The 24,272-nt window shown below is 45.2% G+C and overlaps 1 protein-coding gene across 8 annotated transcripts in view; it reads right to left on the bottom strand.

The window, feature by feature from the left end:
• Positions 1 to 24,272, bottom strand: part of LOC116504730 (tenascin-X-like) — a 134,529-nt gene that overhangs the window by 36,479 nt on the left and 73,778 nt on the right. For 3 of the 8 annotated variants that reach the window (XM_032211940.1, XM_032211942.1, XM_032211944.1), the window contains 19 exons: positions 23,321 to 23,617; positions 22,853 to 23,149; positions 22,386 to 22,670; positions 21,914 to 22,192; positions 21,390 to 21,680; positions 20,918 to 21,196; positions 20,002 to 20,298; positions 19,526 to 19,816; positions 17,080 to 17,358; positions 16,376 to 16,672; positions 15,916 to 16,212; positions 15,457 to 15,747; positions 13,118 to 13,405; positions 11,095 to 11,385; positions 8,960 to 9,250; positions 7,343 to 7,651; positions 4,507 to 4,824; positions 2,671 to 3,003; positions 1,109 to 1,435 (listed from right to left, as the gene is read on the bottom strand). In XM_032211940.1, coding sequence (XP_032067831.1) covers positions 1,109 to 1,435; positions 2,671 to 3,003; positions 4,507 to 4,824; positions 7,343 to 7,651; positions 8,960 to 9,250; positions 11,095 to 11,385; positions 13,118 to 13,405; positions 15,457 to 15,747; positions 15,916 to 16,212; positions 16,376 to 16,672; positions 17,080 to 17,358; positions 19,526 to 19,816; positions 20,002 to 20,298; positions 20,918 to 21,196; positions 21,390 to 21,680; positions 21,914 to 22,192; positions 22,386 to 22,670; positions 22,853 to 23,149; positions 23,321 to 23,617 — 5,637 coding nt within the window. The remainder of the gene's footprint in view (positions 1 to 1,108; positions 1,436 to 2,670; positions 3,004 to 4,506; positions 4,825 to 7,342; positions 7,652 to 8,959; positions 9,251 to 11,094; positions 11,386 to 13,117; positions 13,406 to 15,456; positions 15,748 to 15,915; positions 16,213 to 16,375; positions 16,673 to 17,079; positions 17,359 to 19,525; positions 19,817 to 20,001; positions 20,299 to 20,917; positions 21,197 to 21,389; positions 21,681 to 21,913; positions 22,193 to 22,385; positions 22,671 to 22,852; positions 23,150 to 23,320; positions 23,618 to 24,272) is intronic. The other 5 variants (XM_032211941.1, XM_032211943.1, XM_032211947.1 and 2 more) reach the window with 5 other exon arrangements.

Here is a 24,272-nt window from a genome sequence, read left to right as displayed (position 1 = left end):
TTGAAGATTGATTGGTTGCCTGGTTTTGCGTAGTATGTAAGTACGTATGTACGTATGTGCATGCCTATACCTATACCTATACCTATATCTATCTATACATCTCTATATATCTCTGTCTATCTATCTCTATGTATCTATTTCTACCTCTCTATCTCTCCCCCCCTATCTTATCTCTATCTTCATCTCTATCTCTAACTCTATCTCTCTCTCTCCCTCTCTCTCTATCTTATCTCTATCTCTATCATCTCTAGCTCTAGCTCTCTCTCTATCTATCTATATATCTATCTCTATCTCTTTATATCTATCTATCTATCTATCTATCTATCTATCTATCTATCTATCTATCTATCTATCTTATCTATATCATCTCTATCTCTATCTCTATCTCTATCTCTATATATCTATCTCTATATCTATATGCCTTGTAGATAAACAACTGTTAGAAAGACAAAACCTCTGTGTACTGTATTATGCTCCTGGTTTGTCTCAAAATAGTAATCACACTGTGCACACTTTGACAGTTGTAAACAGGAGATAAGTGGTGTCGTATTCCCTCCTGTCCCTCTGTTGAGAGAGGGATGTCCAACCTTAATATATATGGCCTCTTGTCCAGACTGTGGATTTTGCTGTCTTCAAAAGAGTGACTTTTGTCGTACAAATGCAAATTAATGGTTGAATCTTGTCCTGATGGGCCAAGGGGCCTCAACGGCTCTCAGCAAGAGTTGTAGCAACCAGATGACTGCAAGTAATATCAATCCTTCCATCCTCCACCATTCAGTCAGAACTGAAGAAGCTTCTTGGCTGAGAAGCAAAACATCTTCAAGGAAAAACAAAACCCAGTTGTCTTTTGAAAAAAAAAAGCACCTTTGAGAAAACCGTAACCTGGATGACTGAGAATCTCCACAGACAATGAAACTGTACAATTCCAGGGTTTGGAAAGCCAGAACGCTGCAGGGATTTGAAGGGATAAAATTTACAATTTTTTAGAACTATGAGCTGCCTCAGAGAGACTTGGCTGAGATGTGGGACCTGAAATCCATTTTATTTGTTAGAAATGTAGAAGTGTGTTGGCTAAATCAATGAGTCGATCCATCAATCAATCACTGACCTGTTAGGGTGTGAACTGAGTGAGGCCCAAGATGCCTGTAGCCAGAAACTCCAAATATGTCAAAATCATACGTCTGGGAAGGTGTGAGGTTGTAGAGATGGAGGGAGCGCATGGCTCCGTCAACGGGTACCGTCTGGGGATTGCCTGAAGCATCCTTGTACTGGACAATGAAGGAGTCAAAGCTTCCTTCCCGGACGCTCCAGGAGAGGAGAAGGGAATCAGGGGTGACCTCAGAAACAGTGACATCCCCAAGGCTGGGCTGTTTGCTCTCGCCTGTACTTTCCTCTGGTTGTTTCTTTTCCTCAACCTGCCCAGATGTTTCGGCAGCTGCAAAAATAAAAGAGGAAGATGATGAAGGATAGCCGCCCAGAAGAAATTTTGCCCCGTGTTATAACCTTTCTTGCCACAGTTGTTAAGTGAATCACTTCAGTTCTTACGTTAAGTTACATGGCTTGTTCAGTGAATCTGATTTCCCCATTGACTTTTCTGATCAGAATGTCAAAAATGCGAATGTCATCACATGACCCCCCCAGGACAACGCAATCGTCATAAGAATGAGCCAGTTGCCATGCATTTGAATTTTGATTGCATGACTATGCGGCAAGTGTGAAAAACAGTCATAAGTCACTTTTTTTCGGTGTTTTTTGTCGGAATATTCATGAACTGGAATAGGGCATAGTAACAAAGTCAGCCAATGAATAGGCATAGCAACTAAATCAGCCAATAAGGGCTGTTGGGAAAACAGACTGGAGTTTGGGCGTGGCTATAGCTCTGAGTTTGTGCTGAGAAACGAAACTAGTCTGGACTTGTCTGTTGATCTGAAGTGAAATGAAACTGTTCTCCGCTGTTGGCATTGTATATATATATGCTTGTATATAAAGAGAAATTAATGAATCCTGCTGGAATCAGTTATCTGTCTGTGCTTTCTGGATGTGATTTCTGCAACAAACTCTGACGCTTTTGTAATTTAGGATGGTCACCAAATGAACTGTTGTAGGTCGAGGACAGTGGTGGGATTCAGCCAGTTCGCGCCTATTTGGGAGAACCGGTTGTTAATTTTGTAAGCAGTTTAGAGAACCGATTGTTGGAAGAAATCTCATTTTGTTTTTTCCCCACTTTACAGGCCTAATCCTGTAAGGAAGGCAGGAAGGAAACATTCTGGTGTTGTTTCTAGCCTAATCTTTATTGCCCTGATTATAAAAACTGCCTCTCCGGTTAACCCTTATTACATTGTAACAGCTAAGGCGAAGCGCCCATCGATGTGAGTGATGTTGAGTTGGCCACTCCTACACGGTCACATGACTACCGAGCCACGCCCACCCAGCTGGTCTTTAGGGCAGAGAACCGGTTGTTACATTATTTGAATCCCACCACTGGTCAAGGACTACCTGTAATTTCAAATGTAAGCTCGTAAGGATGAGAAACTTGTGCTTTGTTTTTTTCAAATGAAAGGTTCGTGTGAGGAAATGTCTACAAGGAAACCGCCAAGCTCAGAGGACACCAAGCACCCCTCACTGATTGTATCCCTCCCACTCTTTCTCCCCCCATCAGGTGTTGCTAACCTGTTGTGATCACTTGGGCAGAGACTGGTCCCAGGCGCTGTTTTCCGAAGATACCATAAAGATTGAACTTGTACTTGTGAGAAGGGGATAGGTTCGAAACGATGACATCACGGAAGTCTCCCCTTAAAGGAAGCGCTTGGGGTCTTCCTTCAGCATCTTTGTACTGGATTGAGAAAGAATCAAAGCTTCCCTCTGGGACAGTCCAGGATAACTGGGCTGAATGACTGGTGACCTCTGAGACCGAGAGCATGCCCAATCGGGGGCTTATTCCAGTGGAGACCTCCTGGTCCACCTCTCCAGGCATACCTGATGGCTTCTCATTGTCTGCTGGTGCTAGAGAGGAAAGGAATACGGTTGAGTGAGTGAGAGAGGGAGAGGCTGAGGTTCTATTAGCCTCAACTTTCTTTTCAGAGACAAAGTTCATATCAGGAGTTTCCCAGGTCTGGAGACAGGTTTGACCACATCACCCAGAATTCCCAACCAGCAAACATTTGGAAAAGAGGGTTGTACTGTGCATGTAACGATCAGAGGTGGGTTCCTACCGGTTCGCACCACTTCGTTAGAACCGGTTCATCAAATCTACCGAACCAGTTAGAAGAGGTTCCACCAGTGGACCTGGAAAGCAGGCCACACCTACAGAAGAGGTTCCAAAAACCCACCACTGGTAAGGCTCCTATATGTTCTAGGAATATAAAACTGCTAGGAAGTTCTTCGCTGGTTTATTACAGAAAATAACCATTTTCAGGTTGCATTGATTCATAAATCTGCTGTTCCATATCTGAGTATTCCTGCAACTTTGAAAAAAAGATCCAAACATTTGTGTGTTTTATAATTGTGCTGTCTCAGAAAATAGAAAGGGGGGGGAGAAAATAGAATAATAGATTTGGAAGGAACCTTGGAGGTGTTTTAGTTCAGCCTCCTGCTCAAGCCCGGTTGTCCAATCTCTTTTTGAAAGCCTCCAGTGATGAAGCAACTTAATAGAACAGAATAAAAGAATAACAGAAAGGAAATGGACCTAGGAAGCAGAGGTGATATTGACCCAGTTCTCTCCGGTTTGGGCAAACCAGTAGTGGTGGCTGCAGGAGGCTCCGCCCACTCTCTCCAATGTAATGCACGAGCACTGCGCATGCAAAGAAGGCGGTGTGCATACGCAGACGCTGTGTGTGAGCGCATTTGCGAACCAGTAGGGAAGGTAAGCGAATCCCACTGATGCTTGGAGGCCTTCTCGTCCAACCCCCTGGTCAGCAAACCTACTGTCCCACTGCTCAGGAAACCCTATACCAATTCATGACAAATCTCTTCTTTAAAACTTCCAGTGTTGGAGCATTCACAACTTCTGGAGGCAAGTTGTTCCACTGATTAATTGTTCTCACTGTCAGTAAATTGCTCCTTAGCTCTAAGTAGCTTCTCTCCTTGGTTAGTTTCCATTCTTTCTTTCTTTCTGGCCTTTTGGTGCTTTGGAAAATAGTTCGACTCTTTTAATATACTGTATTTTAATATATTCTGATTTATTATTTAATTGAGTCGAGAATGACGTCACAATAGGTAAGCTAGCCAACACGCAAATCTAACAAAATACATAAATAAGCTGGGAAATCAAAGCTGTGAGGAAGGAAGAAAAAGATCTTTCGCAGAGAAAAAAAAGGGAAAGAAAAATTGCAAAGGGAAGAATCGTACTGTTTAAACCAGAGGTGGGGAACGATAGCCCTTTTATGACTGGTGGACTTCAACTCCCAGAATTCCTGAGTCATGCTGGCTCAGGAATTCTGGGAGTTGAAGTCCACCAGTCATAAAGGGGCCATCGTTTCCTACCTCTGGTTTAAAACTGCTCCTCACCTGTGACGGTACTGGCAGTGATTGGTCCAAAGCGCCTGCGTCCGGAGATGCCGTACAGATTGAACTTGTACCTATGGGAAGGTACCAGATAATAGATCACAAAGGTGTTGGTTTCCTTGTCCACAGGGACCATTTGTGGTTTGTTTTCCGCATCTTTGTATTGGATCTGGAAGGAGTCAAAGGTCTCCGCAGGGACGTTCCAAGAGAGGCGGGCGGAGTTGCTGGTGACATCAGACACAGAGAGCTCCCCAAAACTGGGATTTGGAGATGGGCTGGGAGAGCCACGCTCCTCTGTGCTCTGATGTGGAGGTAGCGGAGCTGTGACAAAAAGGAAGAAACAAAGAAGAAGAGTGAAAAAAAATGAGGGCTGGGGAAAAAGATAATCGCAGCACAAAATACACTGTGGACTTCCTAGACTACGGTTTCTCAAACTTGACAACTTTAAAATATGTGAACACCAACTCCCAGAATTCCCCAGCCAGCATGGCCGGCTGGGGGATTCTGGGAGTTGAAGTCCAATCACATCTAAAAAGTTGCCAAGGGTTGGAAAACACTTGTCCAGCCAAAATCTTTATTCGCCCTGATTGAAAATAGTGTGTCAGTGGAGGAGGAGCCAATGTTGCGACGAGATGGTTGTATGGTCTCAATGCTCTGAGACCACAGCCAACACTTTTGCCACTGGGTGGTCCAAACGGACCTAAACCGTCCCGAAGATACGGTGAACAGGAAGAATATGTCTTGCTGATCTCGGGGATATCGCAAAATCCTCGAAAGAAGCAAGAGAAGTTCTTCAAGCCGGTGACAAAAAATCCAGCCAAGGCTGACAAAGTCAGGGCGGTTTCAAAACGGAAGGATACGGAAAGTGTTTCCAGCTGGTGAGGAATTTTTATTGTTTTTAAAAAAGAGACTGCCTATAAAAACTCAAAAACCAATTTAAATTAAAGAATAGAAGAATCAAGCGGCGGAATTGAATTTTGAATGGTTTTGGACAGTGGTTATCTTACTTTTTAAATGTTATTTACATGGATCGAATCTATGCAAACCTTTTGAAATGGATGGATTAAGTTTTCTTCTTCTACCTTCTCTTTGTGACTCTCTGTAATTTACAGACTAAAGTTTTCTTCTTTTATTGCTGTGGGTATTTTTCTAATTCATTTAAAGATTGGACCTCTTTTTCTAATTTGATATACAAAAAAGATACAAAAAGAAACTCTTTAATAGTGTCTTTAATTGAAGTCCAATCACATCTTAAAGTTGCCAAGGGGTGGAAAACACTTGTCCAGCCAAAATCTTTATTTGCCCTCATTGAAAATAGTGTGTCAGCGTTCCAAGTAATGCACCAATTGAAAGTAGAACTCCGAGGCAGGTAGGTTTCTCAAAGAACAATTTATTGGATACATCATATTGGCACAACTGGTGAAAGCTGACTCTGAGAATTCTTCACCAACTAGCCATGCCTGGTTCCTGCAACCGTTCTTCATATGTTTTAGCCGCCAGTCCCTTAATTGTCTTTGTTGCTCTTCTCTGCACTTTCCAGAATCTCAACATCTTTTTTATAGTGTGGTGACCAAAGTTGGATGCAATACTCTAGGTTTGGTCTTACAAAGGCTTTATAGAATTGAAGTCCCCCATGATTAGATAATGGAGTTCAGTCATGAAGTAAGATCATTTAAGGCTTTGTCCCAGAAGGGGGTTCCTTTCGGTACGGAACGGTATGAAAATCTGGCATACCGGATAGGACCGATAGTAATGGTGGCTTGGCCATGCGCCCAAACCTGTTCTCCCATCAGAAACTTCATCAGAAGCTTTTTAAAAAAAGTTTTCCCGCCCTGCTGGTTCGGGCAAGGGGGAAAAAAGCTTTAAAAAGTAAGAGAGAGGGAGGGAGGGAAGGGAGAAAGAAAGAGAAAGAAAGAGAAAGAAAAAGAAAGAAAGAAAGAAAGAAAGAAAGAAAGAAACTCACTTTTCAGCCAGGAGATTCAGTAAAGGAGAAAAACAATGCTGTTACTTTAAATCGGAACTGAGCATGCCTGGCTGTGGAATTCTGGGAGTTGAAGTCCACAAGTCTTAAAGCTGCAAACTTTGGAGTCCTGCTTTAAGTTGAAAAGCTGCTCAGAAGGAGGTTTGCATAATGACATTCAGCAGTTATTTGGGGCAGGGACGGTTGCTTCCCACAGAGGGAAGGGAGAAAGAAAGAAAGAAAGAAAGAAAGAAAGAAAGAAAGAAAGAAAGAAAGAAAGAAAGAAAGACAGACAGACAGACAGACAACACAGCAATTCAGGGCTAGAAAGCTACTCGGAGGTCATCTAGTCCAACCTCCTGCTGCAGCAGGAAACTTTACATTGTCTTGATTATTTTGGTCCCTCTAACAGAGAGGAAAATTGCCAGAAAGGAGAAGGAGTTTACTAGGACAAGGCTGCCATGCAGAGGAAGGCAGAGATAGTCTTCGACTTATGACTACAATTGAGCCCAAAATTTTGGTTGCTAAGCAAGAGCGTTGTTAAGTGAGCTTCACCACATTTTACCCAATCCATGACATCTCCTGGTGAGTGACATCAAATTGGCCATGTCCACTCAGTCACATGACCACCAAACCATACCTACAAAATAGGCCACACCCACAGAATAGGTAGTAAAAAACCAACCCCTGCTTTGTCCCAACTACTGCAAGGGTGACACCCTACCAGCGTTTCCCAAACCCAGCAGTTTTATGATGCATGAATTCCTCAGCCCATTAAAATCCTTGCACAGCCCAAGTTGGGAAACACTGCTGTACAAAAAGATTTACACTTTCCCTTAACCCAGGGAAGAGAATCAGGGATGAGTGGCTTGTACTGACCTGTTAAGGCCTTGGCGGAAATGGGCCCCAGGCGTTTGCCACCGGAGATGCCGTAGAGGTCGAACTGGTAACTGCGCAATGGAGTCAGGCTGGAGACCATCGTTTCACGGGAAGCCCCATCCACAGGCAAGCTCTGCAGACCGCCATCTTCATATTGAACCAGGAAGGAGTCAAAGCTCCCAGTTGGGACACTCCAGGAAAGGAGAAAAGAATCGCTGGTGGTTTCAGAGATAGACAGTTCACCCAAGCTAGGCTGATTCTCCCCATCTTCCTCCTTTTTTTCTTCTTCCCCCTCCTCCTTTGGTTCAGCTAAAAGAGAAAATGGGGGAGAGAAAGAAGAGATTCCATCACTGTTAAGAATGTCCTCTCTGGATTTTTTTTACAACGCACTACTGGAAAGAAGGTATAGAAATCCCCCTCCCAATGAATATTTGAGAGGAAAAGACAAAGGGCAACACAACCATAGCAGCTCCTTCTGTCCAACCTTGAAAATCTATTTTAGAAGGGAAGAAAAGTTGGAAGATGAAAATGAAAGAAAAACAAGGACTGTGGTAAGAATCCTAAAATTGGAAAGGGCTTCAAGTAAAGCAGAGATCTGGGGAAGGAGACCTTTATCGCCATCTAGACAATTTCCAATAAAGTTGAGCTCACCAAATCTCAGTTAACCTGCTGAATAGGGTGATTCCTCTTTACAGGCACCCCCAGAAACCACTGTATTTGAAGGGCACTGCACCATGTGGAAATCCACAGGATCCCAAATTCCTATCTCAGAAGGTTGCATTTCCTTTCAATTGATGGATTGATCATGTGCCATCAAATTGATATCTACTGTTATTGACCACATACTGTAGATTTTTTTTCCAGGTCAATAAAAATAATGGAAATGCACCATGATGGTCAAAAAAGATGTGGAGGAGCAGGAGGAGGAGGAGGAGGAGGAGGAGGAGGAGGAGGAGGAAGAGGAGGAAGAGGAGGAGGAAGAGGAGGAGAAGGAGAAGGAAAAGAAGGAGGAGACAGAGAAGGAGGAGAAGAAGGAGGAGGAGGAGGAAGAGGAGAAGGAAAAGGAGAAGGAGAAGGAGGAAGAGGAGGAGAAGGAGGAGGAGGAAGAGGAGAAGGAAAAGAAGGAGGAGGAGGAAGAGGAGGAGAAGGAGAAGGAAAAGAAGGAGACAGAGAAGGAGGAGAAGAAGGAGAAGGAGGAGGAGAAGAAGGAGAAAAAGAAGAAGGAGGAGGAGGAAGATGAGAAGGAGAGGGAGGAAGAGAAGGAAAAGAAGAAGAAGGAGGAAGAGGAGAAGGAGGAGGAGAAGGAGAAGGAGGAGGAAGAGGAGGAGAAGGAAAAGAAGAAGGAGAAGGAGGAAGAGGAGAAAGTGGAGGAAGAGGAGGAGAAGGAGAAGGAGGAAGAGGAGAAGGAGGAGGAAAAGAAGAAGGAGAAGGAGGAAGAGGAGAAGGAGGAGAAGAAGGAGAAGGAAGAGGAGGAGAAGGAAAAGAAGAAGGAGAAGGAGGAAGAGGAGAAGGAGGAGGAGGAAGAGGAGGAGAAGGAGAAGAAGGAGGAGACAGAGAAGGAGGAGAAGGAGAAGAAGGAGAAGGAGGAGGAGGAGAAAAAGAAGAAGGAGAGCTAACCTGTGGTGGCTTCAGCAGAAATGGGACCAATACGTTTTGGACCAGAAATTCCATAAAGGTTGAACTTGTACTTGTGGAATGGAGCCAGATTCAAAACGGTGACTTCGTGCGAATCTCCCTCCACAGTCAGTGTTTGGGTTCTGCCCTCCTCATCTTTATATTGGAGCAGGAAGGAGTCAAAGCTCCCCGTGGAGATGGTCCAAGAGAGAAGGACAGAGTTGCTGGTGGCCTCAGAGATGGAGAGTTCTCCTAAAGAGGGCTTCGGTGTAGCTTCTGTCTTTGTGGTGGGTGCTGGGAGCAGAAAGGGGAAACAGGAATGAAAATAGTGCCTGATGAGTAATATGAATCAAAGCCAGCTGGGTGACCTTTGGCCAGTCCACGCAACACTTCTGAAATCTTGCCAAGAGGACTGCAGGGACTTCAATGCTGTTGCTAGGAGTCAATGCTGACTCAAAGGCAGAAATTACCCATATTCATTGTACATCTACATTTATCCCTTCTGTTGTCTGCCCTTCTCCTCCTTCTCCTTCAGTGGTAGTATTCAGCCGGTTCGTACTGAACCGGTAGCAGTGACCTGCGGGTGGGCCTGCCCACGGCCATTCACCCGCCCCGGTGCTATGCTGACCTATTTAGCCACGTTTTCTAAGCCATGCACATGTTTGCAAGTCACGTGTGTGAGCAAAGCACATGTGCAGAAGTCACGCAAGCAAGCAAAGCTGGCATGCTCACATGTGCTCATATTTTCAGTGCACAGAGAACCAGTGGTAAGATTATGTGAAACCTACCTCTGTTCTCCTTCTCTTTCCTTCCCCCTTCCCTTCCAACTATAGGATGCCCCAATCTGAACAACTTTGGATAGCATACATGAGCAATACAAAGAATGAATATCTTCTGTGTTATAGCAAAGCACACTCACTATAGTTGTAAGAGAAAGCAATCCCTAAGAGTAAAAAAGCAGATGTGCCCCAGAAACACATCCAAAGACATGAGTGGTAGAATAAAATTTGGAGTATGGCAACGAATGATAAATTAACAACAGAAATTAAACTTTAAAAAGGGATGATTAAAGTAAATAATTATAATGCAATATGGGGGGAATTTATAAAATCAGTGTTGGTGGAAGGCAAAGGGAATAAAACTACTCAAGAATATATGTTGTTTTGGATATAGTTAGATATTGGGGGTTTGCAGCCAAAACAATAAAGTTTTCCTGTGGGAACCAAGGACATTCGCATAGGTGGCTGGCCAGAGGAGGAGACAGTAACCCGAGCGACTGGCCAGCACTCGGATTGGACAACGTGATCAGTGACTGGGGTGAGAAAAGGAAAACTTTTACTTCCATTCAGGTGAAAGCCACGGGAAAACTCAGAGTCGGCTTTCACCAGTTTTGTTGTGGCCCAGCAGGAGCCGTTGGAGCTGCCACCAGACTCCAACAGCGAGGGGCCCTATGAGTCGGCCCTGGAGGATGTGGAGGACCCTGGATAGGGTTCCGACTCCGAGCAGGGCACAGAGGAGACTGGTTGGCCACCAGGTGTCGCCTGAGCCTTGGATCAGTGGGAAGGAGACAAGGGAGAGTGATCCAGAAACCAACAGTGAGTTGTTCCGGGATGCACGCCGTCGAAGAGCTACTCGGCATCAAGAACAACTATGTAATTACAGGAGGTAATTACACTCAGCTGATGGTCATTAGGCTCCTCTCCAGACTATAAAAAAGACTGCTTGTGCCATGCCCTTCTTACAGAAGTCAACGCTTGGACTAAAGAGAAACTAACTTGGCAGGCTGGATTGCTGCCAGAATTTGTCTGAATTACTGCCAAGGTTTGTCAGACTTGCTGCCAAGGTCCTTATCTGTTTGTTTACTTGGCTTTAAGCCACCAAGAGTCTGGACTTGCTATTAAAGGACATTCTCATTAAGCATGTCTCGGCTTTTGTTACTGGACAGAGGAGGGGGTCAGAACAAGTTTATACCAATATGATGTATCCAATCAATTGTTCTTTGAAGACGTTGCTTGCCTCAAGAGTTTCATTTTCCATGGGTGCTTCATTGGAATGCTGACAGGCCCATGAAAGGAAATAGATATCTCCCCACTAAAACAGGAACCCGAAAAAGGCACCCAGCTCTAAGGAAGGCTGACCTGTGATGGCATCAACAGAAATGGGACCCATGCGCTTGCGACCAGAGTATCCGTAAAGGTTGAATTTGTATTTGCGAGATGGAACCAGGTCAGAGATGGAGACCTCACGCAAATCTCCTTCCACCGGAATCGCCTGGGGCTGGCCCTCAGCATCCTTGTACTGAATTGCAAAAGACTCAAAGCGCCCCGTGAGGACAGTCCAGGACAGACGGACAGAACTGCTGGTGATCTCTGAAGCAGAGAGCTCTCCTAGGCTGGGAGGAATCACGGGGTCCTGTAGATCCGCTGTTGCTAGGGGAGAGGAAGGAAGAAGGGCTGATGAATTTTTGGATGAGTTAAATTTGCCACGCTTGAAAAAAAAAACGCGTTGTACGGGTGGTCCTCGGCTTACAACTGTAATTGAGCCCAATGTTTCTGTTGCTAAGGGAGACACGGGTGAAGTGAATTTGTCCCATTTTATGACCTTTCTTGCTACAGTCGTTAAGTGAATCACTGCAGTTGTTCAGTTAATAACACAGTTGCTAAGTGAAGCCCCATTGCCTTGGCTTGTCAGAAGGTCACAAAAGGGGATCACATGAACCTGGGACACTGCAATGGTCATAAATATGAGTCAGTTGCCTAGGGTCTGAATTTGAATCACATGACCCACAATGCCATAAAGGTCATGTGTGAAAAACAGTCATGCCACTTTTTGCAGGGCCTTGTAACTTTGACCAGTCATTAAATGAACTGTTGTAAGTCAAGGACTACCTGTATATTAATTAGAAGCAGAAACAGTGATGGCTCTCATAAACACCCTATAATATCCACTCTTGACATCACCAGCTTTCTGGGGCAGCCACTATTTTGACATTTATAAAGGAATCACAGTACAGTACAGGTGGTCCTCGACTTGCAACCGCAATTGAGCCCAAAACTTATGTTGTTAAGCAAGACATTTGTTAAGTGAATTTTGTTCTATTTTATAACATTTTGCCTCAGTTGTTAAGTGAATTATTGCCATTGTTAAATTAGCAAGTCGGCTGTTAAGCGAATCTGGCTCCCTCATTGACTTTGCTTGTCAGATGGTCGCAAAAGGAGATCACCTGATCTTGGGACAGAGCCAGTGGTGGGTTTCAATTTTTTTAGAACCTCTTCTGTAGGTGTGACCTGCTTTGTGGGGGTGGCTTGCCGGTCATGTAACTGGGTGGGATTGGCTTGCCAGCCATATGACTGAGTGGGAGTGGCTTGGCAGTCATGTGACTAGGTGGCTGTGGCCAACTTGTAAAATGTGGTGAAACTCACTTAACAACGTTCTTGCTTAGCAACCAAAATGTTGGCTCAGAAACTGGCATTTGAAGCACACAAGTCTTAAAGCTGTCAAGTTACAAGACCCTTGCACCCCTAACCCTTTAGAAAAAAAAACCCAGGGGTGTTCAAACTTGATAGCTTTAAGACTTGTGGACTTCAACTCCCAGAATTCCTCCTCTCGCTCTTCATCTTGATGATATGCGGATGGGTGGGTGGTGGGTGGTGGAGCTGGAACCAGTTCTAAACGGGATTGTAGATTTGTGGAACCTCTTCTATAGAAGAGGTTAGAACTGGCAGGAACCCACCCGTGGTACAGACAGACGTTGTTAAATTTACATGTTTTCACATGCTCACCAGGGATTGGTTGCCTAAACCCCAGGAAGTTTAAACAACTGTCATTGGCTGGCTGGGCTGCCGGAGCTCCTTAATTTACATGTTTTCACATGCTCACTGGGGATTGGTTGCCCAAACCCCAGGAAGTTTAAACTACTGTCATTGGCCGGCTGATCTGCCGGAGCTCCTTAAAAGGCTCCTTAAAACTCCAACAGCCCAGCCGTCAGAGCGCAGTCACATACTCTTGCAATAAAAGTGCTGAAATTCACTGCACCTCTTGCCTGCTGCTTCTCGCCGATCTAACAAGAGGTATTTGTGGTTTGTTTTTTCTGTTTTTAAAGGTTAAAATGTTTAATAAAAACTATTTTTTTTTTAAAAAAAAGAGGCTTTCCTTGCTGACCTGTGACGGCATCGACAGAAACGGGTCCAAAACGCTTACGACCAGAGACTCCATAAAGATTAAACTTATATCTGCGGGCGGGAGTCAGGTTGGGGAGGACGACTTGGTGAGTGTTCCCTTCCACGGGGATGGCTCGGGGCTTGCCGTCCACGTCCTTGTATTGGATCATAAAAGAGTCAAATCTCCCGATGTGGACCGTCCATGAGAGAAGTGCTGAATTGTGGGTAATGTTGGAGACAGAAAGCTCTCCCAAGCTGGGCTGAACCGGTGGTGTTGTGGCTAACGGGGCTGAAAAAGAGAGAAGAAACAACGGAGGATAAAGATACAATGGAAAGGAAAAATCCATGAAAATAAAGAATTCCTCGGCTGGTACTATGGTAGATATGAGGGTTATAGGAAGCCCTTGACTTACGGCCCCAACTGAGCCCAATATTTTTCTGTTGCTAAGTGAGACAGTTGTTAAGGGAGTTTTTCCCCATTTTATGACTTTTTCACCACAAGTTGATAAGTGAATCACTGCAATTTTTAAGTTAGTCGCATGCTGGTTAAGTGAATTTGGCTTCCTCATTGACATCTGGCTCAGGTGGGCTGGTGTAATAAAAATAACCTGGTTTTTGAATGTTACTTGAGAGACCGCCTACTGCCAATTACCTCCACTAGACCAATAAGATCCCACAGACTAGGCCTCCTCCGAATTCCATCAGCCGGCCAATGTCGACTGGCAACTACCCAGAGGAGGGCCTTCTCTGTGGCTGCTCCGACCCTTTGGAACGAACTCCCCGTGGAGATTCGTACCCTCACCACCCTCCAGGCCTTCCGCATAGCCCTTAAAACCTGGCTGTTCCGACAGGCCTGGGGCTAAAGACTTGCAGCCCCACCTCGAATGGTATGATTGTTGTGCTTTTTTAACTGTGTATGGTCTTTATGTTTTGTAATTTGTCTGTCTTTCCCCTCCCTTGAATTGTGAGCCGCCCTGAGTCCCCTCAGGGAAAAGGGCGGCATACAAATAAAGTAAAATGAAATGAAATGAAATGAATGTTAATTTAAAAAAAAGGAGATCATGGTTGATTTTAGAAAGAGACAACTGTAAATGCTGAAAGCTGTTGAACAGAGATATTTGTACCCAGAGGTCACACTGTTTAAGGAAAGATGAAATGTTTATATGTTAATGAAATGTTTATATGTTGAAAAATAAAAAACTTTTTATAAAAAAGATCGATAGATCGTTATAGAAATGGCTTGTTTATTATTATGAAAAAGCAAAAAAAAGTTGTGATCTGATGTTAATGCCTTATTTTACTGTTACAGGGAGAGTCGGAAGTCAATGCTTCTTTTTCTTTCTTTTTTTACCTTTCCTCACTTCTCCGTTCCTTCCCTCACCCTCCCCGCCACTGCTTTTCTATTTACTTTGTATTTTGTATTTTATAATACTTTATAATTCAATAAAAAATGTTGACCATAAAAAACAACAACCCTTATTCTTGGTCAAAAAATGGGGAAATGATAAACATGTGTGATGGGACTACTGTGTTTTTCAGAGTTTAAGACGCTCCAAAGTATAAGACGCACCTAGATTTTGGGGAGAAAAACAAGGGAAAAATATCTGCCTCTCAACAATTTGCCTCCTTGCAACGAACAGTACAGGCAATATACACTGTTTGCAGTGTTATATTTCAGACTATGCTTGTACAGATGCTGTTAAAATTGATGTGCTTTCTGGAAGAATAGTTATTCTCTGCTATTTAAAAGAATAGCACTTTTTAAAACAATAGCACTGGGCCTCTTCAGATCAAGCATTTATTTTAAAAAGCTTCTTCATTTTGTTAAGTTGTCTAGAATAATAATAAAGCAGACTTTTAAAAATAAGTCTAATAATTTAAACATTCTATAGGCATTCATAGTTGTTGACTTACCTCCTTGCAGCAAACAGCCTGATTAGCACAAGAAAAAAAAAATCTGCCTCCTAGCGACTTCCCACTTGGTGCAAACAGCAAGTTTCACTTTCAGTTTCTCCCGATCATCAGCTGTTACAGGCTGCAGGGATTGCTATAGCTTATTGAAGCCTCAGCAAGCCCCCATTTGGTGCCAAGAGGTAAATTGCTGGGAGGCAGAGGCCAAAGGGTTGGGGCCGGTGGGTGGGTGGGGCTACATTCAATGTATAAGATGCACCCAAATTTTCATCCTCTTTTAGAGGGGGAAAAGTTCGTCTTATACTCTGAAAAATACAGTACTTTGGCAGCAGAAGCAGAAGAAACAAATACATAAATGAATCGAGAAATTTAAAAAAAAATGGAGCATAGAATTAGAAAACTTCCAATGGACTTCTTATTGTCTCTGACCTGTAAAGGCATCAGCAGAGAGGACTCTGGTCTTCTGGCGTCCAGAGACCCCATAGAGGAGAAACCTATATTTGTGGGAAGGAGCCAGGTTGGTTACGGTGACTTCACGGGAGCCTCCATCCACAGGCAACACTTGGGGTTGGCCATCTGCATCCTCGTACTGGACCAGGAAGGAGTCAAAGGTCCCAGTGGGGACAGTCCAATAGAGGTGAACAGAATTGCTAGTGATGTCCAGGATAGATAACTCTCCCAAGGTTGGTTGAACAGCAATTCCCTCTTCTGTGATTTGAGCTAAAACAGGCATATGGAAATAAAGGTTTTGTTAGAATGGCTTGTCGGAGATACAATCCAACCAAGAGGAACATTCATCAACAAGGCTGCTTATAAAAGGAACCAGGGATGTTTACAGGATGACCCAAGAGCTGAAAAGGGACAGTCAAGATGACTTGGGAAGCTGACCTGTGGTGGCATCAGTGGAGAGGGGCCCGGAGCGCTTGTGTCCAGAGACTCCATAGAGGTTGAACTTGTATCCATGAGAAGGAGCCAGGTTGGTCACCGTAACTTCTTGAGAACCTCCATCTATGGGCAAGGCTTGGGGTTGGCCATCTGCATCCTTGTACTGGATCAGGAAGGAGTCAAAGGCCCCAGTGGGGACAGTCCAATGGAGTTGGACAGAATCACTCGTGACATCAAGGACTGAGAAATCTCCTAGGCTAGGTTGGACAGGAGTTGGCTCCACTGAGACTCTAATGTGGGCTAATGGAGAGGAATTTTTAAAAGGGTTAGTTATAAGAGCTTTGATGCTCTTGGATGAAATCCATAACCTGCAACATTCAGTAAAAATTGCTGCTCGTTAAGGAAACCAAGAAAGTTATTATGAAGTTAAAGTATTTGAAAAGTTCCAAATCCTGGAGCTGACCTGTGGTGGCATCGGTGGAGAGCGAGCTGGATCGCTTGCGCCCAGAGACTCCATAGAGATTGAATTTGTATCTGCGAGACGGAACCAGGTTGGTTATGGTGACTTCACGGGAGCCTCCTTCAATGGGCAATGCTTGGGGTTGGCCATCTGCATCCTTGTACTGGATCAGGAAGGAGTCAAAGGCCCCAGTGGGGACAGTCCAATGGAGTTGGACAGAATCACTCGTGACATCCAGTACTGAGAATTCTCCTAGGTTGGGTTGGGCAGGAATTGGCTTCCCTGCGTCTGTAAGGCGGGCTTAAATAAGGAAACAAAAGAAAAGACTAACTTATCATTTCCCTGGTCTTTGAGACAACATCCAAACTTTACTAATTAAGGAAAATCAAGAATGGTAATATAGCAATAACAAAAGCGGTAACACTTAGACATAGATACCGCTTCACAGTGCCTTACAGCCTTCTCTAAGCAGTTTTACAGAGTCAGCATATTTCCCCCAAGAATCTGGATCCTCATTTTACCGACCTCAGAAGGATGGAAGGCTGAGTCAACTTTGAGCCTAGTGAGATTCAAACTGCTAAATTGCAGGCAGCCGGCAGTCAGCAGAAGTAGCCTGCACTACTGCATTCTAACCACTGCGCCATCGTGGCTCTTATGGAAGAATATCATTGGAAAACTCCCCCGCCATGGCATATTCTGAAGCTGACCTGTGGTGGCATCGGTGGAGAGGGGCCTGGAGCGTTTACGCCCTGAGACTCCATAGAGGTTGAACTTGTATCTGCGGGAAGGAACCAGGCTGGTCACGGTGACTTCACGGGAGTCTCCCTCCACAGGCAACGCTTGGGGTTGTCCCTCTGCATCCTTGTACTGGACTAGGAAGGAATCAAATCTCCCAATGGGGACAGTCCAATAAAGTCGAACAGAATCGCTTGTGACATCCAAGACAGAGAACTCCCCTAGACTGGGTTGGACAGGAATTGGTTCCTCTGTGTCCATAAGGTGAGTTAAAAGAGGGAGAGAGAGAGAGGGAGAGAGGGAGAGAGGGAGAGAGGGAGAGAGAAAGAGAGAGAGAAAGAAAAGGCTCATTTACAGTTGCATTGATGTTGAAGATTACATGTAGGAGGTGATGGAACATTTAGCAAATATGCTATTGGCATCCTCTGGGCCCGTAAGGAAATGAGAAAGGTTTTTATATATATTATATGTATTTATACATATTGGGGAGTAGAAATCGACAACAACAACAACACCTTTTGGGCATGCAGAATTGTCCTGTGGAGGCATAGCCAGCCTGGCCCAAATGCCAAGGAGCCCAGCAGAGCTGCTTGAAGCCATAATAGACATAGACAATGGGTTATAAGATCACAGGGAAAACAACAAATGAATCCAGTTGATATATCAAATGTGCCTGTGAGATGGAGGAGCAGCAGTGTGTGGGAGGGGGCCGGAGAGAATGCCGTCAAAGCAACATCTGACAGCTCAGCATCATTCCCTGGGGATGAGCATCCCAAGCAGTGTGTGATAGGGGAGGAAGCATCAGGAGCTAAGCCTCCATCGATTAACATGTCTGAAGTAAAAAGGACAGAGCTAATTACGGTTGGGTGGTGGGTGGATGGGACTATCACGCGCGCAATGGCCAAATTGTTCAATGATGTATAAAGGCAAATATCTCCTCAATGGTAGTTTTTACACTCTGACAATGTTAGCAGAGGCTAACAAATGCTAATATATTTTAAGTTCCGGAGATTGGGATCTCCGTCTCTTCTTTTATAGCAACACCTGAAACTCGTACATACATATACAATACAATTGCAGAGTTGGAAGGGACCTTGGAGGTCTTCTAGTCCAACCCCCTACATAGGGAGGAAACCTTATACTGTTTCAGACAAATGGCTATCCAACATCTTCCTAAAGACTTCCTGTGTTGGGGCAGTCACAACTTCTGGGGGCAAGCTGTTCCACTGATTAATTGTTCTAACTGTCAGGAAATTTCTCCTCACTTCTAAGTTGCTTCTCTCCTTGATTAGTTTCCACCCATTGTTTCTTGTTCTACCCTCAGGTGCCTTGGAGAATAGTTTGACTCCCTCTTCTTTGTGGCAACCCCTGAGATATTGATTTGATTTGATTTGATTTTACTTTATTTGTATGCCGCCCTTTTTCCTGGGGGGACTCAGGGTGGCTCACAATTCAGGGGGAGGGAAGGACAAACAAGTTACAAACATGAAGACAATACATCGTTAAAAAAAGCGCAACAGTCATACTATTCGAGTGGGGTCGAAGTCTTTAGCCCCAGGCCTGTCGGGACAGCCAGGTTTTAAGGGCTACGCGGAAGGTCTGGAAGGTGGTGAGGGTACGAATCTCCACGGGGAGTTCGTTACAGAGGGTCGGAGCAGCCACTTGGAAGACTGCTATCATATCTCCCCTAGTCCTTCTTTTCATTAAACTAGACATACCCAGTTCCTGCAACCGTTCTTCATATGTTTTAGTCTCCAGTCCCCTAATCATCTTTGTTGCTCTTCTCTGCACTCTTTCTAGAGTCTCCACATCTTTTCTACATCGTGGCGACCAAAACTGAATGCAGTATTCCAAGTGTGGCCTTACCAAGGCATTATAAAGTGGTATGAACACTTCACGTGATCTTGATTCTATCCCTCTGTTTATGTAGCCTAGAACTGTGTTGGCTTTTTTGGCAGCTGCTGCACACTGCTGGCTCATATTTAAATGGTTGTCCACTAGGACTCCAAGATCCCTCTCACAGTTGCTACTATTGAGCAAGGTACCACCTATACTGTACCTGTGCATTTTGTTTTTGTTGCCTAAATGTAGAACCTTACTCTTTTCACCATTGAATTTCATTTTGTTAGATAGTGCCCAATGTTCAAGTGTGTCAAGATCCTTCTGTATCTTAAGTCTGTCTTCTGGAGTGTTGGCTATTCCTGCCAGCTTGGTGTCATCTGTAAATTTGATGAGTTCCCCATTTATTCCCTCATCCAAATCATTGATGAAGATGTTGAAGAGTACTGGGCCTAAAACAGAGCCTTGCGGTATTCCACTGCATACTTCCCTCCATGTAGATGTAGTTCTACACACACACACACACACACACACACACACACTGAAAAGCTCACAGGCATGTTAAATCCTGAAGCTGACCTGTGGTGGCATCAGTGGAGAGTGGCTTGGAGCGTTTGTGTCCAGAGACTCCATAGAGGTTGAACTTGTATCTGCGTGAAGGAGTCAGGTTGGTCACAGTGACTTCACGGGAGTCTCCCTCCACAGGCAACGCTTGAGGTTGGCCATCTGCATCCTTGTACTGGACCAGGAAGGAGTCAAAACTCCCAGTGGAGACAGTCCAATAGAGATGGACAGAATCAGTTGTGACATCAAGGATGGAAAACTCCCCTAGGCCGGGTTGGATAGGAATTGGCTCCTCTGGGGTTTGAGCTGAAAGAAGGATATGGAAAAGAAAAATGCTTGGTTCAAATGCCTGGCTGTTGAAAATGGAACCTCGGATCTGAAAGATTCAATAAAATGCTGCCTGCGAAGGAATGTTATTGTCAAGGTACAGGATGTTAATATGAAGGTACAAAAGCTGAAAAGTCCCAGCCACTCAGACTCTAGAAACTGACCTGTGGTGGCATCGGTGGAGAGGGGGGTGGAGCGTTTGTGCCCAGAGATTCCATAGAGGTTGAACTTGTATCTGTGTGAAGGAGCCAGATTGGTCACAGTGACTTCGCTGGAGTCTCCCTCCACAGGCAACGCTTGGGGTTGGCCATCTGCATCCTTGTACTGGATCAGGAAGGAGTCAAAGCTCCCGGTGGAGACGGTCCAATGGAGACGGACAGAATTGCTTGTGGCATCCACAACTGAGAAGTTCCCCAGGCTGGGCTGGACAGTAATTGGCTGCCTTGCATCTCTAGGATGGGCTAAAATTGGAAAATGAACAAAAGGGCATATTTATATTAGTCTTGCTCACCTAAGTGGGGCCACTTGAATGGCAGTGGTGGGATTCAATTTTTTTACTACCAGTTCTGTGGGCATGGCTTGGTGGGCATGGCTTGGTGAGCGTGGCTTGGTGAGCTTGGCTTGGTGGGCGTGGCTTGGTGGGCGTGGCCTGGCAGGCTTGGCTTGGCTTGGTGGGCGTGACAGGGGAAGGTTACTGCAAAATCCCCATTCCCTCCCGATCAGCTGGGACTCGGGAGGCAAAGAATAGATGGGGACGGGGCCAGCCAGAAGTCGTATTTACTGGTTTTCCGAGCTACTCAAAACTTCCTCTACCAGTTTTCCAGAACTGGTCAGAACTGCTGAATACCACCTCTGGTGAATGGGCTGCAAGTGCCCATGTGAGTGCGGCCCAGAATGCCAACGATGATCACAGCAATGCTCCCATGAGTGGGGCCGCAGTCGCCCATGATGTTTGCGTGAGTGGGGCTATGCACATGGACACACAAACACACAAATACAAACCAACCAACTACTCATGCAACCCAAAGGCCAATAGGATGGGGCCCACAGCCTCCAGCCATGCTAAATCCTGAAGCTGACCTGTGGTGGCATCGGTGGAGAGGGGGCTGGAGCGCTTACGCCCAGAGATTCCATAAAGGTTGAACTTGTATCTACGCGAAGGAACCAGATTGGTCACTATGACTTCATTGAAGTCTCCCTCCACAGGCAGGGCTTGGGGTTGGCCATCTGCATCCTTGTACTGAATGAGGAAGGAGTCGAAGTTTCCTGTGGGGACGGTCCAGTAGAGATGGACAGAATTGCTTGTGACATCCAGGATTGAGAACTCCCCCAGGCTGGGTTGGATAGAAATGGTCTCCTCTGAATGGATAAGGTTGGGTAAAACAAGGAAAAGGGGGAGAAAAACATTTTGTTATAATTTCGTTGGTCTTGAAAGCGTCACTCAAGAACTGGAACAATCGGTAAAAAAGTTTTTTATTAAGGAAGTCAAGAACATTAATATGGAAGAATAACATGTTAAGAGTCCCCAGTCATGCTAAATCCTGAAGCTGACCTGTGGTGGCATCGGTGGAGAGGGGCCTGGAGCGTTTACGCCCAGAGATTCCATAGAGGTTGAACTTGTATTTGCGAGAAGGAGTCAGGTTGGTCACAGTGACTTCATTGGAGTCTCCCTCCACAGGCAACGCTTGGGGTTGGCCATCTGCATCCTTGTACTGGATCAGGAAGGAGTCAAAGCTCCCGGTGGAGACAGTCCAATGGAGACGGGCAGAATTACTTGTGACATCCAGGACCAAGAACTCCCCCAAGCTTGGTTGGATAGGAACTGATTCCTCTACCAAGGGAACTAAAACGGGGAAAGAAAGAAAACGCTCAGTTATAATGTCCCTGATCCTGGAGATGCAACCCAAGAGCTGCAACAATCAGTAAAAGGGTAACATTTGGCACAACCAAGACCTGGATGATTGAGAATCTCCATAGACAATCTGTACAAAGTTAACTTGTTCAGGAAATCAAGAATGTTAATTTGTAAGAATAATATCTGAAAAGTGCTCAGCCGTGCTAAATACTGAAGCTGACCTGTGGTGGCATCGGTGGAGAGTGGGCTGGAGCGTTTTCCCTCAGAGATTCCATAAAGGTTGAACTTGTATCTACGCGAAGGAACCAGGTTGGTCATTATGACTTCATTGAAGTCTCCTTCCACAGGCAGGGCTTGGGGTTGGCCATCTGCATCCTTGTACTGAACGAGGAAGGAGTCGAAGTTTCCTGTGGGGACGGTCCAGTAGAGATGGACAGAATTGCTTGTGACATCCAGGACTGAGAACTCCCCCAGGCTGGGTTGGATAGAAATGGTCTCCTCTGAATGGATAAGATGGGGTAAAACAAGGAAAAAGATTTAAAAAAACATTTACTTATAATTTTGTTGATCTTGAAAGTGTCACTCAAGAACTGGAACAATCAGTAAAAAAAAATTGTTAAGGAAGTCAAGAATGTTAAAATGGAAGAGTGATCATCTGAAGAACCCCCAATCACACTGTATCCTGAAGCTGACCTGTGGTGGCATCGGTGGAGAGGGGCCTGGAGCGTTTGCGCCCAGAGATTCCATAGAGGTTGAACTTGTATCTGCGTGAAGGAACCAGGTTGGTCACAGTGACTTCATTGGAGTCTCCCTCCACAGGCAACGCTTGGGGTTGGCCATCTGCATCCTTGTACTGGACTAGGAAGGAATCAAAGCTCCCAGTCAGGACGGTCCAATGGAGACGAACAGAATCGTTTGTGACATCAAGGACTGACAGTTCTCCTAGGTTGGGTTGGACACCAATAGCCTCCTTTAACACTGTAATATGGAGGGTGGGGGAAGAAAAGGAAAGCTTTAAGTGAAATTACACCGATGTTGTAGATGCAATCCAGCAGTTCTAATGTTCAGCAATTAAGGTATTTGTTAAGGAAATCAGGAATGTTAATACAATGTTAGAATATCTTAAAGTTTCCCGAGGTAGAATGTCATCTGAAGCTGACCTGTGGTGGCATCCGTGGAGAGAGGGCTGGAGCGTTTGCGCCCGGAAATTCCATAGAGGTTGAACTTGTATCTGCGTGAAGGAACCAGGTTGGTCACAGTGACTTCACGGGAGTCTCCCTCCACAGGCAACGCTTGGGGTTGGCCATCTGCATCCTTGTACTGGATGAGGAAGGAATCAAAGTTCCCAGTCGGGACGGCCCAATGGAGATGGACAGAATCACTGGTAACATCAAGGACTGAGAAATCTCCTAGACTGGGTTGGACAGGAATTGGATCTTCTATGATTGTAAGGTGGGCTAAAACACAGAAAGGAAAGGAAATGCTTATTTGTAATTTCAGTGACCATGGAGACACCATGAAAAGCTGGAATAGCCAATAAAAAGGTTGCTAATGATCAAAACCAAGAACATTAATATGGAAGAATAACATGTTAAGAGTCCCCAGTCATGCTAAATCCTGAAGCTGACCTGTGGTGGCATCTGTGGAGAGTGGGCTGGAGCGTTTGCGCCCAGTAATTCCATAGAGGTTGAACTTGTATCTGCGTGAAGGAACCAGGTTGGACACAGTGACTTCACGGGAGTCTCCCTCCACAGGCAACGCTTGGAGTTGGCCATCTGCATCCTTGTACTGGATGAGGAAGGAATCAAAGCTCCCGGTGGGGACAGCCCAATGGAGATGGACGGAATCACTTGTGACATCAAGTACAGAGAAATCTCTAAGGCTGGGTTGCACAAGAATTGGATCTTCTATGATTGTAAGGTGGGCTAAAACACGGAAAGGAAAGGAAATGCTTATTTATAATTTCAGTGATCATGGAGACACCATGAAAAGCTGGAATAGCCAATAAAAAGAGCCGACTAAGTGGTTCCGCCCCAGGTGCCTGATGGACCCTGAGGGGTTTCAGAGGGAGCTTGGAGAATACCTGACTCCCTTGTCCGCAATCTGGCCGAGGCTTTTGTCGCTGCCTGGAATAGTGTGGCGGCTGGAGCATTGGATTGGATTGCGCCTTTGAGGCCTCTCCGCGGCAGCGGCTCCAGGAGGGCACCTTGGTTTACTGAGAAACTCCGGGAGATGAAGCGCCAAAAGAGATGCCTAGAGCAACGTTGGAGGGCTAGTAACTCTGAGTCTGATCGATCACTACTAAGAGCCTTTATTAGGACTTATCTAGAGCCAAGGTGGCGCAGTGGTTAAATGCAGCACTGCAGGCTACTGCTAGATCAGCAGTTCAGCGGTTCAAATCTCACCGGCTCAGGGTTGACTCAGCCTTCCATCCTTCCGAGGTGGGTAAAATGAGGACCCAGATTGTTGGGGGCAATATGCTGACTCTCTGTAAACCGCTTAGAGAGGGCTGAAAGCTTTATGAAGCGGTATATAAGTCTACTGCTATTGCTATTGCTATTGGTGATACGGGCGGCAAAA

Source organism: Thamnophis elegans, chromosome 2, assembly GCF_009769535.1.
Source record: "Thamnophis elegans isolate rThaEle1 chromosome 2, rThaEle1.pri, whole genome shotgun sequence".
Taxonomy (NCBI): Eukaryota; Metazoa; Chordata; class Lepidosauria; order Squamata; family Colubridae; genus Thamnophis; species Thamnophis elegans.
Note: the sequence above shows the minus strand (reverse complement) of the source record. Positions and strands in the feature narration are given on the sequence as shown.